Source organism: Benincasa hispida, chromosome 4 (genome assembly GCF_009727055.1).
Source record: "Benincasa hispida cultivar B227 chromosome 4, ASM972705v1, whole genome shotgun sequence".
NCBI classification, from domain to species: domain Eukaryota; kingdom Viridiplantae; phylum Streptophyta; class Magnoliopsida; order Cucurbitales; family Cucurbitaceae; genus Benincasa; species Benincasa hispida.
The window spans coordinates 35,177,184-35,194,023 of record NC_052352.1 but is presented as its reverse complement, the minus strand read 5'-3'; the positions used below and the strand labels follow the sequence as shown (position 1 = coordinate 35,194,023).

The window sequence follows — 16,840 nt, the reverse complement described above, 5'->3', positions numbered from 1 at the left end:
TATCTTTTCTCTCCACCCACTTTAGCGGTTGGTGGTTAATTATGGCAAGAAGAATAAAAAGAAAATATGTTTTTCTTCTTCTTCTATGTTAATCAGAGTTGAACGACTGAGAGAAAAAACCATAAGCGTTCTGTGTCTTTTGAGTTTTGTGATAGAGTTCTCAATCTTCTTCCACCTCCACATTAAACTTTCCCTCTTAACCAAAATAGTCAGAGCTCACCACTCATGGGCTCTCACCCTGAGAATACCAAGGTTTCATTGTATTAGTGTCCGGATTTTTGTTTGAGGCTTATCTTGAAGAAGGTCTTCAAGTTGTTCATGATTGTTCGAGGGAAAAACGCGAAGAAAAGTTCTTCAAAGGTGAGGTTTCTTGAAACCTTTTTTCTTGTAAAGCATGCTGTAATTTAGATTTAAATGTATATTTGTTTGCTTGTTTACTGTAAAATGTTGTATTCAATAAATTATAGAATTTGGATGATATGCTTTCGCTCAAGGTTCTCATTAGAGTTCCTTCACAAATAACCTTCTAGGTCCCCAAACTACCTTCTATGGTTTGTTCACCTTGATGAGTTGAGCCTACTTATGTGTTGTCCATAACATTTAACCAAATCCTCCTCCTTGACCAACCATGCGTCCAGTATACCCTCCCTATGCATCTAAGATGGGTCTAATGCATCATTTATTCAAATGATGTATATGAGATCATTCTCTTGTGATCTCGTGTCCAAACATCTTAGGTTAGGTATCCAATACTTTCTCTATGTGCCCAAGATAGCTTACATGCGCCCAAGTAGTATTTTCCACGATCAAAACTTGTGTCCAATGCTTCCAAGAAGTAACACTAGTTCCTTTGGTAAGTACTTCCTTTGTCTACAAGGTTTGAGCTCAACTCACTTCAACTACGCTTCCAACCTTAGGATCGTGAGTTGAATCTTCTCCACTATACTTCCAACCTTAGGATGATGGGTTGAACTTGTTCGACCACGCTACTAATTTTGGGTCATACTCCTTTCCTACTAACACTTAGTCAAATTTTCACTTCTCCGATGGACTATGTATTCAACCCTTCTCCTCCGATCTTCTCCTACTAACACCTAACCAAATTTTTATCCTTCTCTTCTAGTCCATTGCATACTTCACTCCTAAGTTCAACTGCATGGTCCCAACAATTAGAAATTTTCCTAAGTATCATTGCTTCTTTCAAAGTGTAGTTTGAACATTTAGCCAAATTCTTACCCTCCAAAATTCCAGCATGGGTTCCAATTAAGTATTCTTAACTCCAATGATTGTTTAGTGATCTTTAAACCTAAGTGGAGGGAAAAGAAATTGAGGGCTTACAAAAAGCATACTAGGATGCCCCAACATCTCCATGTGCCTAGAAATTTTACGTGACCGCAAAACAAAATATGATAATCCATATATCTATTTTCACAAGAATTTTGGATTCCCACTAAAAAATGACCCCTAAAATTATATTACATGAAAGGATAGTACAACTTATAAGCACTTACAAGATTACTATAAATTTTTTTTAATAGATAAAAAAAATGAGCAAATTGCAAAAGTCACTCTTATAGTGCGACGATGGTTGCAATTTCACCCTCAAACTTTAACTAAAAAAATTAAACCCTCAAATTTTAATTTAATGTTAAAATCGGGCCCTCAAACTTATAATAGTTATAGAAATTGGACATATAAAGGATAAAAATTGAATCTCCAAACTTATAGAACTTTTACAATTAAGAATTTAATTTTAATACTTATATAAATTTGAAGGTTTAATTTTATAATTAAAAATTTTATGGTATAATTGTAACCGTAATATCTATCATTTACTTACAAAAAATTGGCCAGAGAAATAGTAATGGTAATAATCCAATATGCGGAGGCGGGTAAAGAAGGTTCCCGCCACGAAATCACAACTTCCAAACCCGCCCGTTGACAAAGTAGAGGACACGTTCGTCATTTTAAAATTCTCAAACAGCGACAACTCCCGCACGTTTTTCGATATACAGACCTCGGAACACACGGACATACCGTACTCTAACCACATCAGATCCCAACCCGCCCCCTCCACATAATTTGGTCATTAAAAAAAATCCAAGATTAAAAAAAAAGAAACGAGAGAGAAAATGCCAGCCGGTCCATTTTTCTGATCGCCGAGCACTTCACGGATCGGATCTGCGTATCCTATAAATGGAAATGTTCCGATCTCAACGCCTTGAAGACTCGGTCTTGTTGGCTCAGTCGCCTACTGATCGTTCCACAATTTTGGACTTCAATAATCCTAGGGTTTAATTGTGTCTGATGCATACATTTTGATATGAAGTTATGTGCAGTGAATGCACTTTGCTTAATTCGTCGGAATTCGATTATCTGATTCTCTCCCACGCATTTTCCGATACTACCACTCTCCCCATCAGCAATGGCAGCTTCTCCTGTTAATTTTCTCTTTTGGTTCTTGCTCGTTTCGATTACACTATGGCTGGTTTTCATGTAAGTCCCTGAATTACTTACATTTCTGCTTCACTTATTCCTGTTTGATCGTTTAAGTCAATTTGGTTTTCTTCACAAGCTCAATGCCATTGCATTGTAGGGGTAATGGTGGAGAACGTTTAGGAATGAGAAACTGATTGTTTTAATTTCAAGTAGATTATTGTACTCCTATGACTTCTTCCCCTGGTTTGGGAAGGGTGGGGAATGTCATTGACGCCATATGAGTTATTTTTTAATAATTTAATCGGTCATTGTATATAAGGGAGAAGATGAGTTGTTTTTAGCTTGTATATGGTGGACTTATGACCTCCTGAACGTTGCAATACAAGATGAATTTGTCACATACAAACTTCTATTCTGAGATATGGAAAATAACCCCAAAAAATTCCGTGAAGGATTCGTTGAACATCAACCACAATGAAGATTAATCAATTCTTTCTAAACTGAAAACAAGGAGCCAACTTCAGAGTCATCAAATAACACCATCCAATCAGAACCCAAACTACATCAATTTATCTATCTAGACTACACAGTGAACGGAGGTCCTAGTTTGAACCATGCTGACAGAAACAGTTCCAACCCAACTCTTGAATGAAGCTCGATCCTCCAAACTGCTTGGATGAAAAAATCACCTGAAGTTTGATTCTCCAACTTGTGATGTTTATAAAAACATATTAGAAGTAATTTAGTCTCCTCAAGAAATGGCTTGTTCTTTTATTTCTTTTGAACAAGAAACAAAACATAAGGAGTACAAAAGTGCCAAGTATACAATGTGTAGACAAAGAAATAAAAAATAAAAGGGGAAAAAAAGTAGGAAACATCCTATGAGAAAGCTCTCCAGTTTGAACATATATCAGAGGGTGAATAGTTGACACTATTTCACTGCATTGAGCAATCTGTTAAATAATCTTTTGGTACATGTGTTAGTGGAAGCTCGGTAGATTCAGAAACATAAGTAGATAATGGAAGTAAATAAGTAGGGCATTCAGAATAGTTGTGCTAGTGGATTCCTGAGCAAGAAATATGGTTTTGTGTTTTGTTTAGAGAAATTTATCTATCTTTAGTGTGACAATTCTGTTACTGATTTCTGGTTAAGATTTAATTGCTGCTATCTCATCAAGATCTTATGATTCCATTCCAACTTCCAATATTCTCATCAACTTCCTTTAAGATTGCATCAATGTTGATAATTTCAGTTGGGATTCTGATTCATCGTAGGTATAAAACATCTATTAATGTTTTTCAGGTTCGCTTCTAGACTGGTGGCTTGGATCTTGAGCAGGGTTGTTGGAGCATCAGTAGCGTTTCGTGTTGGAGGGTGGAAATGTTTAAGGGATGTTGTGATCAAGTTTCGAAAGGTTTCATTTACATTTGTAAAGTTGTTAAATTTAATTTAATATTTAATTATGTGACCTAAAATTTAGGAACAAGGAAAATAAAATGCTCTTGAAAAGCCTCGTGCCCTTTCAAGAATATATTAGTATTAGTAACAGTCATTAGCCTTCCACTCTCCTGTGTGGCTTCGTGATGCGTGGATGGGTTAGGAAAGCTGGGGAAGGGATAATTGTCAAAGCTGCATTTTCCCTTTGGTTTCTGAACAAATATGGTTAATTTAATCGTAATTTATTTGAATAAAAATTTATTTAAACTGTTTGGTGTGATGTTGAATTTAGAAGTAGGATTTTGGGAAGCTAATTTTGCCTAATGGTCTATAAGTTGTGTTTTTCTATCGGTTTTCTTAGTTTAGAGGAGGTATCATCAATTAGATGTAGTCGTTGATCACCCGACCCAAAAAATGAAAAAAGGAATGAAGAAAACCAGCTGTTTGCCTCGTGTGTCCTCTTTTGTTTTCATCCTTTTTAATGCAGTATAGATTTCCCTGGCTGTTCCAACCTCCCAGTTCAGACACACGCACACAAAAGTCTCATCTAGACTGTCAACTTTAATGGGGTACCCTGATATCAAAATTTTGCATTATGAAGGTTCCAAAGAACAATGAAAGGGATGTTTGCTAAGTTGGACATTCTGTACTTTCAGATAGATTTCTTTTTTCTGTTGATTTTATTTCGGGATATTATATTTCACAACAATCTATGTGGTTTTGACTCCAGCTCCTCGATCAAGTATTTTTATTTATTTCTTTATACAGACTGATAGCTTTCCTAAGCAAAGTTGACTAATTTTATCAGTTACCACCTATTTTTTATGTGCTTTCCATTGCTATGTTATGCACATTGTACTTTTGCTAGAAGAATGGATGGTATTCTGTTGTATTAGGAGGTCATTACTCAAATGGGATTGTGAGACTTGTTGTTATCTGATTATCTTCAGGGTGCTATTGAATCAATATCAGTTGGTGAAATTAAATTGAGTTTGCGCCAGTCCTTGGTAAAGCTTGGTGTGGGGTTTATTTCTAGGGATCCGAAACTACAGATATTGATATGTGACTTAGAAGTTTGTATGAGGCCTTCAAGTAAAGGTAGGCCAAAGTCGTCGAAGCCTCGGAGAACCCGCAGTTCAGGCAGAGGAAAGTGGATGGTTGTAGCCAATATTGCTAGATATTTATCAGTTTCAATAACAGATTTGGTTCTAAAGGTATGCATAGTTCTGAGACTGATGTTTGCAATGTTTTTTTACGATTTTTCAATTGAAACACATGATTCTGAAAGTTACTTATATATTTGGATCTATATGTTGTAGAGCTGATTACTGTGCCATTTTGTCTTCTATTTATACTAGTTCTGATTAATTTGTTATGTTTATAGTAGTTTTTTTTTCTGTTTCTTTTTTGTTTGTGCAATTGGATCTTGGAACATTGCAGACTCCCAAAGCTACCGTTGAAGTAAAGGATTTTAGCATTGATATATCAAAAAATGGTGGAACAAGATCAAATTTGTTCGTCAAGTTACAAATATTGCCTATAATTGTGCATATTGGTGAACCACGAGTTAGTTGTGAACAGTCATCCAACTTAAGCAGTGGGGGATGTATATCTGCTGTCAATTCATCTTTTGCCACTATGGAGAAATCTTCTGCTCCTTTTAGTTGCGAAGAATTCTCTTTGTATAGTGAATTTGGTCACGACAGGTACTTTCTTTTGATTGTTTCCGTCGTTTTCATTCTGCTTTAACAAATGTGGGCCTTTATCTTGTCAAATTGTAGTTTAATCATTTGATAAGCATGTGCCCATTAAATTCTATGGCATTTTCCTATCTTTTGTGTTTGTCTTTTAGTTTCTTTGATGTCCCGTAATATTCTCATTATCGTGATCTTGAAAGTAGTCTATTTGATAGAAAGTTTACATTTTTATTTTATTTTATTTTATTTTTTGACATAGGGAAGCTGGTATAATCGTTAAGAAGGTTGATGTCACTTTTGGGGAGGTCAATTTGAACTTGAATGAGGAGCTATTTTCAAAAAGCAAGAAGGGGAAAGACACTTCTTTTGCCTCGGAAGAAACGGTAGATTCAACTGCTGATTCTCTCCCTGCAGTGAAGCCACAGAAGAAGCAAGCACTTGCATCTCTTTCGAAGTATTCCTCTGCTTTCCCAGAAAAGGTTGTATTCTGATTCGTTGTTATGTATTTTTGTCTTGTTCAGATCAGTAAGCATTTTAGTATTTGAGTGGTTTTCAGTCTCACTGCACTCCTCTATTTATTGAGCTCTGTTTTCAGAATATAAAGGTAGAGCCGTAGAACAGTTCACTAGATTTTACCTCATTATTATTGAGGAATCTAGGTCATGAGCTTTCTTTTGTTTTATTTTTGTTATAATTTTGATAAAAAGCAAACATCTTTTTGTAGGTGCGCTCTGTCCATTATTGTTAATATTATTTTTTGATATGAATCAAAGATGTATATTCATCAAAAGAGCCACAAGAACTAAAGGCAGGGGTAGAGGAAACCCCCTCCCACAAAACTAATTAAAAAGAGTCCTCCAATTGTTAATAATCATAAGAAGGCTATAATTACAAAAGAAACTGGTGTAATTTGTACGCTACCAAGAGCTGAAAAAAAGCCCAAAAAGAACTAAAAGAAGCAAACTTATCTTCAAATATCCTACTATTCCTTTCTTTCCAAAGACACCACCAAAGTGCATGAGTAGCACATCTCCAAAGGATTTTTCCTTTTCCACAAAACCTTCCACCATCAAGACCATCCATCATCCAATCATCAATCTTCTTAGGAAGACAACTAACCACCCCAAAAATTACTAAAAAGAATCCTCCAACCTGTAGAAACAAACTCACAACGCAAAACTGGAACTCTTTTCTGTCCATTAATTTTTGTATTACTGCTTTGTGCATATTAATGTCAACTGGAACTCTTTTTTGTAATCCTTTAGCTGTTTGAGAGTAGCTCATTCCCTGCTTTGTATGAGCCCCTTTGTGACCAATACTAATTCTATTATTTCTGATTAGAAAAAAATTGTAGGAATGTGAAAGGAAGGTTGATTGAAACTTCTGATAAATATGTGAAGTTGACGTATGGGAAGAAACCATATAGGATTCTTTGATATGTATGTTCTTTTAGTAAGAAACAATTGCATTCGTTATGAACAAATGATTTGGTGTCTGACCAAGCCAAGAGGCTAGGGTGATTACAGAAGTATCCTTCAACCAGCTAAATTGAAAAGGAACAAGCCATCACTCTTTAACATTAAAAGAAATGTTCCTATTTCTATCACTTGAGATCTCCTAAAAGATAATGGGACATTTCTCCTAACTGAGTTTAGGCATCTTCTTGGACAACAATAGGCTAGTTGGGCAAAATAGTAGCAGGCTTGATATATTGCTTTAGAACTGTTGAAAATCATCCGGGACCCTTCTGATGTGGAAGATACATGTGATTAGGAGTTTGGATTTATGGCGAAAATTTATCTTTTCCTTGATGAATATTTGCGGCCAGCCTGGTTTTCTTGACTAGGAAACATATTACAACCATCCTTCCCTACTGGCCAATCATAATTTGATTTTGAATTGATGCATGGGTGGAGCAAATTAAAGGCCAGGGGGGCCCATGTCATGCTTGGTTTTCCTTCTTTTAACCCATACTTTAAGATATCTATTTTCTCTCTCTCACTCTCTCTTCTCTTTTCAATTTGTAATTTTGATAGCAACCCAAATGCATTGATAAAGGAAAATATTCAAACAGCCAATTAATATTGCACGTGCTTATGAATGAATTTAATTCTTTAGACCCTGCCTAATGACCATTTGATATTTCAAAATTATTCTTGTTTGCATCTCACAATTCTTGACGATGGTTTTCATCTTTCCTAGAGAAACATCTGAATAACTACCTCTTTTAGTTTTCAAAACTTGACTTAGATTTTGGAACTCCTGAAAAGTAGATAATAAAACAAAGAAATTCATGGGATAAAGTAGTGTTTATAAGTTTAATTTTAAAAACCAATAACTAAAAGCAAAATCTGAGTTTTGAACCTTTAATTATTTATTTACATTTAGCATACACTTGACATCATTTTTAATATTTTGTAAGCTTGTGTCAGCTCTGTTTCACTGTCTTCCTGTAAGAATTTTTCTGGTTGCATTTATCACAGCGCAGTGAATTTTATAGTGAAACTGATAAACGAGTGTTTCTTTGACAGGTTTCCTTCAGTCTTCCTAAACTGAATGTTATGTTTATGCATCGTGAGCATGAGCTTGTTGTTGAAAACAACATCATGGGCATTCAATTTAAGATAATCAAATCACGCTGCTTGGAGGATTTAGGAGAGACTGCACGTCTTGATCTTCAAATGGAGTTCAGTGAGATTCATGTATTGTTTAATCTTTTGTTGATATGGAAACTTGCAGCTCTCATTTTAAATATTTGTCATGTAGCTTGCTCAATCTTTTTGACTATGTTTCCTACGATCTCAGTTACTCAGGGAGGCTGGCACTTCCTTTCTGGAGATACTGAAAGTCGATATAGTTACCTTTGTTTATGTTCCAATACAAGTGAGTATCCTCAATTACAGATTTAAGGTTATTTTCTTCACCTCGTTCATAATCATAATTTGTTCCTTGGTGTTCATTCAGCTTTAACGAATGTTAGGTCTTTGTCTTGTCAGAGTGAAGTTTAATCATCTTCAGATTATCATTTAAATACCTTTCTAATTTGATTGATTTAAAGAGGCTAAAAAAGGTAATGGAAGATGAAGCTTTCTTTTGTGGAATGATGGTAAGTTGAATGAAGATGTTTGTTCAAAGACTTCTTTAGAGCATCATCTGCTTCTTAATTTAAATGACTCGGGTGACTATGGTCCTAAGGTGGCTGGTCCTATCCTTCCCATAGATGCTACATTTTCACAAGAATAGCCACTTGAAGAAGACAAGCATATCTCCTTAGCCTACAGTGAGTACTAATTGGGTGAAGCCAAAGTTTATGAAAGCGTTCCCATTGCATCATTCTCGAAAGAAAGAAGTCCCCATTATCCCTGAAAGCTTAGAGAGTAATTCTAATGCTTTAGAAGAATCTTGTACTCATCTTTTGATTTCTTCTTCACACTCGATAACGCATCATAATGTCTTTTCAAAACATCAGTCTTGGGATCCTGTCAACCTCTCTAAGCAATCCATCATCTCTTTTTCCTTAGGTCAGATGTTCAGGTTATTAAGGGGGATCCAAGCCCCTTTTTCTAAAGAAGTTCTATAATCTTTTGATGTTGATGAGGAATCAATTGTAAGTGTAAGCAGTAAGAAAGAAAAATTTCTTATAGAGGAACCAAAGGGTGTCTCAGCTTCTCTTCCACAACACACACACCATGTATGCTTTAGAGGATTTTCAGAGGCAATTGCAGAAGCAACGCCAGTGTCTTCTCCTTTGATTTCTGAAAAATTCTCTTCTCTGGTAAAAGTTTGCAGTCTTCAGATGTGGGCATTTCCTCCTAGATCTTTGAGAGTTACAGTTTAATGGTGTTCGCCCTGTTCAATTAGAACCATTAGCACTTTTATGGATTTTTTGGGGCTGGATTTTTTGTCAGTCAGAGATTCTTAAAGTCTCATTTTCCTCTCATCGGAATTTTTTCAAGGTTTTTTGGTCTGTTGCTATGCAATCTTACCAATTTTTCAGTTCATTGTTTCGCTCTGTTGGTCTATTTGTTTTGGGTCAGTTCGTCTCTTTTGCTTCTTCTGGGGGCTCTTTTTCAAAATTTTTGGTGCTTTTTATTGTAGGCTTTTTCTTTTGTCTTATTTGGCTTGTACACTGTGATTGTCTCTTTTTTCTGTCATTTTTCTTTGGGTACTTTGTACTTTGGAGCATTAGTCTCTTTTCATTTTATTTATGAAAAGTTTCTTTCCTTTTTAGGAAAGAAGAGTAAGGACACTAAGGCAATGAAGCTTATGGTCTTGAGTTGTGTGAAATTCCTCCCTTAAATTCCCAAGGCCTGTTGTTGATGTTTGATTGTTCTATTGAGTTTGAGGCTTGGGTTCAGTAGTTCACACTTGGTTTTTTGGGGCTCAGTTATGCTTTTCTCCCGGATGGTTTTCCTTTTTGGTGGGGCTCAATTTTTTGAGTTTTTTTTTTCCTATACTTTTAAGTTCAAAGCTTTTGGTTTTTGGGATTGTTTTTTGCTCGATTTTCAGTGTGCGACTTTTTGTGTTTGCGATTGGTTTCTTAGACACTTTTGGTGTTTTGGGGCTCAGTTATGCTTTTCTCCCTTATGGTTTTTCTTTTTGGACAAGGCTTAGTTTCTTTTAGTTTTTTTCTTCTTGCTTTATGTTCAAAGCTTTGGTTTTGGGTGTTGTATTTGACTCGATTTTCAGTGTGCAGCCTTTTGTGTTACCATTGGCCTTTTAGACTCTCCCTTTGCTAGTTTCTTTTTGCTTTGTTTGCTTAGTGTGTTCTTGTTGTGGAAGTTTCTTTTCAGTTGTTTGTTCTTTTTGGTTTTTTGTAGTGGTTCTTCTTGTATTCTTTATGTTCTATTTTTCACTCTCTTGCGAGGTTTATGTCTTTGAACATTAGTCTCTTCTCATTTATTCAATGAAAATTTTGTCCCAAGTAAAAAGGAAAAGGACACAAAAAAAGAGTAATGCTCCGAGTAAAGTGTAACCTGGGGGATTGGGTTGCTCCGAGAAATCTTCTTTCTTTCCCGTTCACTTAGGGGGGTGTGGAGACAGTTGCTGTATTTTAATTATTGCGGTGTAGTCCTCCAGAGGTATTCTGAATGAAAGCACAATTCACCTCCCAACAGTTGCTGTATTTTAAGTCTCGTGGTGTGGAGACAGTTGCTGTATTTCGAGTCTTGCGGTGTAGTCCTCCAGAGGTATTCTTAATGAAAGCACAATTCACCTCCCAATTGTAAGAATATAGGAAAGGCACCTTAGCCTATCTCTGAAGTGGAAACTTTTTACAGTTTTTTGGCTGACAATTTGGTTAGAAGTTTTTACACTTCAATCCATTATTTTTAGGGTTAAAAACTAGTACTTCAAAAACCACAACTTGAAAAAGTTCGTATATCTCAAGTTCACGCATCTTTATGAAATAAAGTCTTTACTTTCAGACTTGTCTTCGAAGAGAACATTGTGATTGCGACTTATCGAACAATTTCTATCTCAAAAATATTGCAAAGGTTTTCCACGCTCCATACCCCCCTATTTCTTCTTAAGCCTGCCTGACTGTGAGACCGACTGGTCAAACAGAGACAAAAGTCGGCCCGCCCGGAACAAAAGGATCAAATCCTTCGACACCCCACGCATGACTAGGCGGGGCATAGCTTCTATTGCTGGCTTGTCTAGAACCCCTTCTTTAGGGTCATCAGAAGAAATCTTCTCTGCCCATTTTCAATTGGAAAATTTTGCTCCCAATCATCATTATTAATGAATCAAATCATCCAAAATCCTGAATTTTTTGTTGGCTCTTTTGATGAATAGAACACGCTCCTTGAGAGACAATTATCAGCTAGAAATTTTGTTGGGGTTTTTACTTCCTTATTTTATTTAATCTCCAATTGGAGAATGTCGTTGTAATCATCAGTAGGTGCTGGGATTTTTAGTCCGTTATTTCATCGATCAATGAAATTGTTTCTTATTCTAATGAGACAACTACCAGCTAGAGGCAAAGATAAATTGAAGGATGATAGTTGAGAAATGTACTCTAAAATTGGGATTCTTTTTGGTAAAATCCAACAAGTGAGTGCATTTTTCTTCTTATACATCTTGGTTAGTAGCTTCTTTTAGATAAAGTAATACTTGAGGTGGTTGCACTCTTTTCCCTTGCATGGTAAGAAGAGGGATAAAGTTAAGTCATTTTGTATATCTTTTAAGTTTAATGTTTCTTCTATATGTAAAGAGGCTTTCATTGGAGAATTATTAGCCCTTCTTGGAGTGTTTTTTACCCCCTGTTGTAAATTCAAGTATTGTGGTGCAGAGAAGAGCAGAAAATTCAACTTATTTTCTGGATGTGGGTAAGCTGACTCTATGTCAGAGTCAGAGTCAGATACATTAGATGTTGATAAATATGAGCAGTGAAGTTGGAAGCAGATCTAAGAAATGTAGTTTTCACTAATGCCCAAATATGACCAATTGCCCATATGCTTGCCAAAAACAACATGACAACCAATGCATATGATATATTAACATATATATGCATTTTTTTTATAAAAAAAATGAGAGGTTTTGAATTAGCAAGTCAAACACAGACAGCCGGGACAAGCCAGATGTCCCTATGCTATGGGGGCATCAAACACAAACGGAGAAGGCAAACTACAACAAGGGCCTCTAGTTTTTGTGTTCCCCACTGTTTGAGCTGTTACCAACCTTTGTCTTTTAGAAGATGACATGTCAATGCAACAGTGTTTTTTTGAAGATATAGTTTCCTTATATTACAAATTAGATGTGCTATTACTTCGTTGGAGTTGTCTATTCTTTGTTATTCTGCCTATAATGTTTAGTAGCTATGCAGCTAAATGTTTAATTGGTGACACCCATCATTAAGCGTAACTTTGATTGAACTTTCTCTTTCTTCCTCATGATTCTTTTATGTTTCAGTCAGCATCACCGATTAGGGCCGAAGTGGACTTAAAGTTGGGAGGTACTCGATGCAACATAATAATGAGTAGACTGAAGCCATGGTTGCGCCTCCATTCTTCCAAAAATAAAAAGATGGTTCTGAAGAAGGAAACACCTTCTGAAAAGCCACAATCTTCCGAGTCCAAAGCCATCATGTGGACATGTACAGTCTCGGCCCCTGAGATGACTATTGTGCTTTATAGTATAAGTGGTTCACCATTGTTTCATGTAAGTAATGTGCTTATATCTATCCTCTTCCTTTCATCTTGGAATTACCAGGGAATTTATTATGTGCTCTAAATCAGATATGTGCTATTTTCGGTATAGTTGGAAGGTTGAGATATTTATTCTGCAGGAATAACTGTCCTTTATAGATTCATTTTTTGATCTGTAAGCAATTGCAACTTCATTGTTGTCTGCAATACTCTCTCTCTCTCTCTGTGTGTGTGTTTTTTTTGGTGGTAACTAAAATAATGAGATATGTGCTCGAAAATCTAATTATGCTTCTTGTACTGAAAAAATGAAAAATGATGCAAACAAACTGTAACTAAAATAATGAGATATGTGCTCGAAAATCTAATTACGCTTCTTGTACTGAAAAAATGGAAAATGATGCAAACAAACTATATCTGTTTCCCAAAAAATCAGATATGTGCTATCTTTCATTGAGGGTTGATTAAATAGATGAATATGATCTATACAATGCTACATGGTACGGGCATTCTACCTTGGTTGATGTGGCCACCAATATTTATATCTGTTCGTTTGTTCATATTATATTATTTAATCCACCATAAGTTAATTACATTGAGCATGTGCCATGTTCATTTGTTTATGTTGTCGCAGGGCTGCTCACAATCTTCACATGTATTCGCCAATAATATATCAAATATTGGAACTGCAGTACACATGGAGCTGGGTGAATTGAATTTGCACCTGGCTGATGAATACCAAGAATGCAAGGAAAGCCTTTTTGCAGTGGAATCAAATGCAGGTTCTTTGATACACATAGCTAAGATAAGTTTGGATTGGGGAAAAAAGGACATTGAACCATCTGAAGAAGAGGGTCTTAGAAGCAAACTCGTTTTGTCTGTTGATGTGACTGGTATGGGTGTCTATTTTACGTTCAAGCGTATTGAATCACTTGTTTCAACTGCTGTGATTTTGCAATCACTTTTAAAACAATTCTCTGGTTCTCGAAAGAAAACCACACAGAGCAGAGGAGACCGTTCAACTAAATCATCAGGGAAAGGGACCAAACTTCTGAAACTCAATCTTGAAAGATGTTCCATAACCTTGTGTGGGGATGTGGGTTTAGAGAACACGACTGTTGCAGACCCTAAACGTGTCTATTATGGATCACAAGGTGGTCAAGTTGTTATAAGCGTCAATGCTGATGGCACACCTCGTTGTGCAAATGTGATGTCTACAGTGTCTGATGAATGCAAAAGGCTAAATTATTCTGTAGTTCTTGATATTTTTCATCTCAGTTTATGTGTGAACAAGGAGAAACAGTCCACACAGGTTGCAGTTGAGAGAGTTCGGTCAACGTATCAGGAGCATTTGGAGGAACACGGGAAAGATACAAAATTGACATTTTTTGACATGCAAAATGCTAAATTTGTTCGACGTTCTGGGGGTCTCAAAGAGATTTCTGTATGCTCTCTATTTAGTGCTACTGATATTTCAGTCAGGTGGGACCCTGACGTTCATCTATCTCTTGTTGAATTCGGACTTCAGCTGAAATTACTTGTGCATAGCAAAAAGGTTCAGGGAGATAACATACGTACTGAAGATGCTTCAAACTCAAGAGATGCTGAACAAAGGACAGAAACCATATCTGAATCGGGGCAACCTGATAAGCACAAGAAAAAGGAATCAATATTTGCTGTTGATGTTGAAATGTTGAGAGTTTATGCTGAGGCTGGAGATGGAGTTGATGTAGTTGTTCAGGTTCAGTCGATCTTTTCTGAAAATGCACGTATAGGAGTACTTCTAGAAGGACTTTTACTTAGTTTCAATGGTTCTAGAGTATTTAAAAGTAGCAGAATGCAGATTTCACGTATTCCTCGTGTGTCTACTGGTACGTGTGATACAAAAGTGTCAGTTACCACTTGGGACTGGGTTATTCAAGGTTTGGACATACATATTTGCATGCCATACAGGTTGCAGTTACGTGCCATTGATGACTCGGTTGAGGATATGCTGCGTTGTTTAAAGCTTATCATTGCTGCTAGGACATCTCTTATTTTTCCAATGAAGAAAGAAAGCTCAAAAGCTAAAAAACCTAGTTCAACCAAAGTTGGGAGTTTAAAGTTTTGCATACGCAAGTTAACTGCTGATATTGAGGAGGAGCCATTGCAGGGATGGCTTGATGAACACTATCCACTATTGAGAAATGAAGCTTCTGAATTAGCTGTTAGGTTAAAATTTCTTGACGATTTAATTTCTAAAGCAAACCAGGTTCCGAAAACTACTGAAACAACTGAATCTACTCAAGAAAGGAAGATATACTATAATGGCATTGAAGTCGATCCGCAAAATCCATCAGATGTGCTCAAAATGCGAGAAGAGATATATCGACAGTCATTTCAATCTTATTATCGTGCCTGTCAGAATTTATTACCATCAGAAAGTTCGGGTGCCTGCAGTGAAGGTTTCCAGTCTGGTTTTAAACCTAGCACTGCCAGAACTTCTCTTATGTCCATTACTGCTGCAGATTTAGATGTTACCTTGACAAAAATTGATGGTGGAGATGCTGGAATGATAGATGTTCTAAATAAACTTGATCCTGTCTGTCTTCAGGAAAACATACCATTCTCGCGACTCTATGGGAGAAATATACTCTTGAATGCAGGTTCTCTTGCAGTTTTGTTGAGAGATTACACATTTCCTTTATTTTCTGCGACTTCTGGTAAATGTGAAGGTTGTCTCGTGATGGCGCAACAGGTAATTTTTCTACTCATTTCCAATATACACTTTTATAACCTGCTCACCATTGTTATGACACCTTCATTTTCTAGATGCCCATTTTATTATTATTATTATTTTTTTGGAGGGTGGGGAACGTGAGAGGGCAGCAGGCTGGTATTTTTGTTCATCATAGACATGCCAGAGTGGGGAGTTTGACAAGTGTAGTTCCTTAACTAATGTGTATATACTTCTTCCATCTTTGCAAATATAGTATTTGAAAAAAGTGAAAGTTTATCGTGAAGCAGGGACAAATACACCTTTGCTAGGTTTTCTGACATGTACCTTCATCCCAGCTGCTGTTGCTTGGCTGAACAGTATGCTGGAGATATGCTTTTGAGATGCCCCTCTTTTATTCTTTCAAAAGACTTCTACAAGCTGTCTTTCAACAGAATATTGTCTCTCTTTCGGTAGTGAGTGAATTGTTAAAAAAAGAAAAAAAGAAAAAAAGAAAAAGCAGTAGTTAGATTGGACTATAAATTTCATCCACTTAACTTTAGGGGTCATCTTTCAAATACAGGCAAATCCATCGAGCTAAATGGCTTTAAATGAATCTTATGAAAATTTGGCCTGAGAGGAATAGAAAAGGCCAAAGGGGCAGAAAGAAATTGCAGTTTATTTATTTATGTTATTAATGTTATTATTATTATTTTTTTTACAAGAAACAAAACCTTGCATTGAAGAAATAAAAAGAGACTAATGCGTAAAAGATACAAAGTGAAATAAACTAAAAAACAACAAATGGAACAAGGTTCCGTACATACATCCCTATTCAAACAAATGGTTTTATACACACTTCTTAGTTCAAACAAATGTCTTGCATAGAGAATCTAAAAAGGAGATTAGATAGAGAACACCGAACAACATTAAGAGAAGCCTTGAGCTTGGTTGGCACCCTCCTTCAACACACTATTACAAAAAGATCTTACCATCAAGGAGAATGGTATGAAGTATAGTTACAAAGTAACATGTGTTGAGCACTCCAACTAGAGCCCGTAAATGGAACAATATCTTAAGTTGTGATGCTTTCTTGATCGACTTTTTTTCTGTAACTATGATCTCTCTTTTCTTTCTCCATTTTAATGCTATTTTGGTCCTTATTCTGATTTGGTTTCTACACTTTCAAACGTTGATAAAATATCATTTTGGTCCTTACTATTAATTTTTCATACCACATTAAAAAAAAAGTGTGGTAGGACATGCTTATCATTCATTCATTCAATAAGTGGATGTATGTTAGACAAGTATTTGAAGCTATATACGTGGTGGGTTGGGTGTCAAGTTTCAAAATGATTCACAAAAAAAGTTAACAGCAAAAACAAGTAATTTTAGGGGTGAAAATATGATACTTGAATGTTTCCTG

The 16,840-nt window shown here is 36.0% G+C and overlaps 1 protein-coding gene across 1 annotated transcript in view; it reads left to right on the top strand.

Moving 5' to 3' along the window:
- The first annotated feature begins 2,092 nt into the window (after positions 1–2,092).
- LOC120075575 (protein SABRE) overlaps positions 2,093–16,840 on the top strand; it is a 31,050-nt gene continuing 16,302 nt past the window's right edge. The window contains exons 1-9 of the mRNA XM_039029102.1: positions 2,093–2,496; positions 3,743–3,854; positions 4,828–5,091; positions 5,318–5,583; positions 5,834–6,053; positions 8,106–8,276; positions 8,380–8,457; positions 12,487–12,735; positions 13,354–15,456. Coding sequence (XP_038885030.1) covers positions 2,426–2,496; positions 3,743–3,854; positions 4,828–5,091; positions 5,318–5,583; positions 5,834–6,053; positions 8,106–8,276; positions 8,380–8,457; positions 12,487–12,735; positions 13,354–15,456 — 3,534 coding nt within the window. The 5' untranslated portion in view covers positions 2,093–2,425. The remainder of the gene's footprint in view (positions 2,497–3,742; positions 3,855–4,827; positions 5,092–5,317; positions 5,584–5,833; positions 6,054–8,105; positions 8,277–8,379; positions 8,458–12,486; positions 12,736–13,353; positions 15,457–16,840) is intronic.